The sequence below is a fragment of the Camellia sinensis genome, chromosome 2 (genome assembly GCF_055761805.1).
Source record: "Camellia sinensis isolate YWXY chromosome 2, ASM5576180v1, whole genome shotgun sequence".
Taxonomy (NCBI): domain Eukaryota; kingdom Viridiplantae; phylum Streptophyta; class Magnoliopsida; order Ericales; family Theaceae; genus Camellia; species Camellia sinensis.
This window is the reverse complement of record NC_138962.1, coordinates 18,226,075-18,231,277: the sequence shown is the minus strand read 5'-3', so window position 1 is coordinate 18,231,277 and position 5,203 is coordinate 18,226,075. Positions and strand designations below refer to the sequence as shown.

Genomic DNA, 5,203 nt, shown 5'->3' with positions numbered 1-5,203 from the left:
TATTATGGTATGGGATGAGAATGGGATATATTTTAATATATATTTATGATTGTTCAAATATTTATATATATATATATATATATATTTTCTGTTTTGTAGTTGATTTAAGCCACTGTTGTGTGGTTATATTATGGTATAGGATGAGAGATATTTTAATATATATATATATATATATATTTATGATTGTTCAAATATTTATATATATTGTTTTGTTTTGCTTGTTTTTTTTTTTTTTTTCCTTTTTTCTGTTTTGTAGTTGATTTAAGCCACTATTCTGTGGTTATATTATGGTATGGGATGGGAGATATTTTAATATATATATATATATATATTTTTTTTTTCCGTAGCAATGTACCTGTATAGTATATTTCATACTTATTTCACTTCTTCATTCCTTTAAGTTGATTTATTAGACTTATTGTCCATGGACCTATTAAAACCAATAAATTAAGTGGTAGCAGTGTATAATTCGGCTCATGTATCGAATCTGCTTGACTAACTTTCACTACAGTTTTCAAAACTTTTGTCTGTTAACAGCTTGATTGTTCAATTTTTTTTTTAAAGAGGTTTAATATTTTAGATTTTTTATTTTTATTTAAAGAGGTTTAATCTGTCAGATTTTTTATTTCAGATTTTTTTTTATTATTTCAGATTTTATTTTAGATTTTTTTAATCTATCAAATTTTTTTATTTCAGATTATTTTTATATCAGATTCTTTTAAAGAGGTTTCATCTGTCAGATTTTTTGAAAAAGGTTTAATTGTTAAGTAAAGAGGTTTAATATTTAAATTTTTTATTTTTATTTTAAATGCATTATTATTAGTAACTAAATTAGAATTACAATATTTGTTAATTACAAACTGTTATTGTAGATAATTGAAAGTTATAATGACGCACGGAGGTGGTTCTAATGGAAAACCTCCAAGTGATGATATTGGTTGGAAATTTGGAATTCCACTAGCAAATAATAGGCATAAAATTAGGTGTACATTTTGTAGAAAAGAGCTAAATGGTGGTATAACTAGATTGAAGCAACATTTGGCCCATATGAAAGGTCAAGTCGCACCTTGTGCTAATGTCAGTGGTGAAGTTCGAACACTAATGATGGATCATTTGAATAATTATAAGGGCAAAAAGCTTTACAAAAGGAAGATGAATGAGAAATTGACAGAACAAATTAGAGCCAATCAGTATGATGATGATGAAAATGATGAGGAGGACTTAGAAATGGTTATGTCCCGACAAAATAGGGCTAATGATATTGAGATTGCACCTCCTCCTAGTTTTGCTCGGCGAAGTCATAGTGTTCATGAGGCTAGTACAGGTAGGAAATGGATTGATACATCCTCTCCAAAAGCTCAATTATTAGACATAGATGTAGATCTTCATAGGACCAAAGGCAACAAACAATCCAAAATCTCCTCTAGATTCTTGAAAGAAGCAAAGAAAAAATTAGGAAAAGCAGTTAGCCAATTTGTATTGTTCACTCCAGTGCCTACTAATGTTGTTAATTCTAAATTGCTAGAACCAATGTTGGATACTGCAAAAGAGGTTGGAAAAGGAATAAAGCTACATAGTTCTTATGATGTAAGCATCTAACTTAAAGTTTGAAAAAACTCTATCTATGTTTAAAAATAAATAAATTATTAAGATGCTTGTTAATAGTTTTTGTTTATTATTTATTATTAAACAGGTAACTGAAGCGTATTTACCAATGGAGTATGAAGCTTTACAAAATTGGATAAAATCTCATAAATCTAGTTGGGCTGAGAGATGTGTTACAATTATGTGTGATGGATGGTCTGGGCCCACAAGAAAGCACATTGTTAATTTTCTTGTGTATAGCAATCGTGGAACAATTTTTCAGAAGTCTATGGATGTAACTGATGTACGTAGTAGGACAGCTGATTATTACTTGGGCCTCATGGACAAAGTAGTGGATGAAATTGGAGAAGAATATGTTGTGCAAATCGTAACTGATAACGAAGCTGCGATAAAGGCAGCTGGTTACAAACTCATGCAAAAAAGGAAGAATCTGTATTGGACAAGATGTGCAGCTCATTGTATTGATCTCATGTTAGAGGATATTGGGAAGAAAAAAAAAAGTGTAGCAAAGGTGTTAGATTGTGCAAAAGTAATCACACACTTTATTTACAACTCCAATTGGGTCGTTGATTTCATGAAGAGATTCACAGGATATAGAGAGTTGTTACGTCCTGTCATCACATGCTTTGCCACCAATTTCATTACTTTGGAAAGCATTGTTAAACATAACACTGCTTTACAGGATATGTTTCATTCTCAAGAGTGGAAGCACAACAAATGGTCCAAAAAGGATGATGCAAAAGAAGCGAAAAAAATTATACATAGTAAAGATTTTTGGACCAAGGCGGCAAATGTATTAAAAGTTCAAGAACCACTTCTAAAGGTGCTTAGACTTGTAGATGGGGATGAAATGCCCACAATGAGTTTTATTTATGAAGCCATGGATAGAGCAAAGTTGGCTATCAAACAAAATTGTCGCTATTATGTAGATTATTGGAAGATTATTGATAATTGATGGGCTTTCCAACTACACACGGACTTGCATGCTGCTGGTAAGTAATTTTTAATTTATTTAAATTATAAATTATGTGTTCCTTGTCTCACTTTTATTATTATTTTATATTTGAATGTAGGTTATTTTTTAAATACCATATTCCAATATGGGGAGCACCTTTCTAATCATCAAGAAGTGATGAGTGGAGTTAGAAATGTGATTTCGAGACTTCTACCAGATTTAAACGAGCAAATACAGGCGATAAACCAAGTTAGTCATTATTTAATATTAGTTAAATTGATAACTTATTATTTGACTTGTGAATTGTGTTTGTAAAACTACTTATTGCCTTTTGTTCATTGCAGATCTCTTTATTTTGTAATAAAGAAGATTATTTTGGTGTTGTGTTAGCACAAAGAGTGGTGAAAGCAACAAATCCTGGTAATTATTATATACTCAATCAACTATTAACTATTTTAATTACATATTATTGTTACATTGTCAACACTTCTATATCAAATTATAACATAATCACTAATATTTGATTGATTTGTATATAGCTGAATGGGGGATCCATTATGGTGCATCGGCTCCGGCACTCTAAAAAGTGGCTGTGAGAGTATTGAGCCAAACCACGTCTTCTTCTAATTGTGAGCGCTATTGGAGTACATTTAGCCTGATACATACAAAGACAAGGAATCGGTTGAAGTATAAAAAATTAAATAAACTTGTTTATATGTATTACAATATTAGGCTAAAGATTAGACATGCAACACGAAAAATCCAAGATGATAGAGAGAAATCTTTTAACCCTATCAATCTTGACTATATATTTGAAGAAGATGATCTATTAACTCCATAGCTTCAAGAGAGAGAACATGTAATCTTGGATGATGAAGATAACTTAGGTTGGTTGATTGTTGATGATGATGATGATGAGGGAGATCATGCCACTAGGAGCCAAGTACCTCAACACCATCAAAGAGCAGGGTCTGCTGGAAGTGGCTCTAGTGAGGGTCGCAGTTTGAGTCCACCTAGTGGTAGTGGAGATGATAGTGATGGTAGTCATCCTCCAACAGGTGGTGGTAGTGGTGGACAATGGGAGTCTGCAGGTTCTGCACATGGTTGTAGACGCAGTATTCATCATATTGATCATGATTAGAACAGGGATTCTACACAGCAATGACGACATTCTATTTCTACTCCTAATGTAGAAGCATCAATTGGGCGTTCACAACATATTGATGATATTTATGGTCATCGTGACCTTAGAAATCAATTTGGACATCTCGGAGTTAGACAAGAAGATGGAAGGGAAACTCAACATTGCAATATGCCAAGTACCATATCCTTATTACCCTCCTCCAAGTCAACCACCACCACACATCTATCAACCACCTTATATGGGAAATTGGAACTACTCTCAACAACCTCATCAATATCCATATATAGAGGGTTTCAATTATGGCACAGAGGGGCTTGCAATGACACAACAACAATCAAGTAGCAGTGGCAGCAACAACACCACTTATGATCAATGCACTTTCAATAACTATTATCAGGAATATCAATATGGAGAAATAGGCCAACCAATTCATAGTGATGATCAAAGTGATGTGAGATATGGAGATTCTTCTGTACCACCACGTAATTCTTTCTATTACTAAGTTTTAGAATTGTTGATTTGTAGTAGATTGTTTGTATGCAATTATGACTGAAGCAAATGATTTATTTTCATGTCCCTCTTTCTCTTATTAATTTGTTGTGCATGTGGAAGTATTTCATTGTTGAAAATAAGTAAAAAAAATATTTTCACATCAATTTTTATATTAAAAGTTTAACATATATGCCAAATAAAAACTTGAGACTAAAATAAATACATATCATTTAGTGGAAAATGAGTCAAAAGTGTCTCTACATATCAAAATTTTGATTAAATGTGATAAATTAAGGCTAAAAGAGTCGAAAAATGCATAAAATTGAGTTTTAGAGGGATTGCTAATGATTTTTGAAATTTCACAGCCGCGATGCCCGATACCTGATATATACCGGTCGATACTACCGATACCAATACTCCGCGATCGATACCGTTACGTTAGCCGATACCGTTATTTAAAACTATGGCTCAAGCCAAATCCATCGCCACATCACCCAGCTTCCTCGGCCTCGCCTACCACATGATGGATGACCCATTGACAGTTGGTCCTTCAAAAAGTTCCAAGGTGATCGGTGGAGCCCAGGGAATATTAGGTTTGACATTCGAGGAACAAGTGAGTCAATTTATGGCCATGAACTTGGTCTTTACTGATGAAAACTACTACAAACAATGGAAGCACTCTCGCTGTTTTCGGCATCAACCCTACGTTGCAACCCAAACGTGAATTGACGATCGTCGGAGGCATCGATGTTTTCAAGATGACCTGAGGTATTACTCTGTTATAAACACCTATTTTTTCAACCCTGCCGTGGGTAATACCACTGCCGAGTATACTGTTCTAGTTCCACATTATTAATTTAGAAAAATGATATACAAACTCCCCTTTTAAACATATTTTATAAACCAAATAATATATAAATGATATAATTAGTTGATAATTATATAATATATGAGAGAGAGTATAGTATTTAGACCTCGTTTGGGACTAGGCCTTTTTAGTAATTTTT

The 5,203-nt window shown here is 32.8% G+C and overlaps 1 protein-coding gene across 1 annotated transcript; it reads left to right on the top strand.

The window, feature by feature from the left end:
* Window positions 1–888: 888 nt before the first annotated feature.
* Window positions 889–4,206, top strand: LOC145810904 (uncharacterized). The gene is made up of 6 exons (XM_082907548.1): window positions 889–1,587; window positions 1,694–2,519; window positions 2,679–2,809; window positions 2,905–2,961; window positions 3,402–3,651; window positions 3,812–4,206. The coding sequence occupies exons 1-6, from the start codon at window positions 889–891 to the stop codon at window positions 4,204–4,206; spliced, it is 2,358 nt and encodes a 785-aa protein (XP_082763674.1).
* The last annotated feature ends 997 nt before the right edge of the window (window positions 4,207–5,203 follow it).

What these genes read in the sequence shown, in the direction of transcription:
- LOC145810904 (XM_082907548.1), top strand. Translation starts at nt 889, where the DNA reads ATGACGCACGGAGGTGGTTCTAATGGAAAACCTCCAAGTGATGATATT. An exon ending in AGCTACATAGTTCTTATGAT is followed by an intron (nt 1,588 to 1,693) that starts GTAAGCATCTAA and finishes ATTATTAAACAG; the next exon opens with GTAACTGAAGCGTATTTACC. An exon ending in TTGTGTTAGCACAAAGAGTG is followed by an intron (nt 2,962 to 3,401) that starts GTGAAAGCAACA and finishes TTAACTCCATAG; the next exon opens with CTTCAAGAGAGAGAACATGT.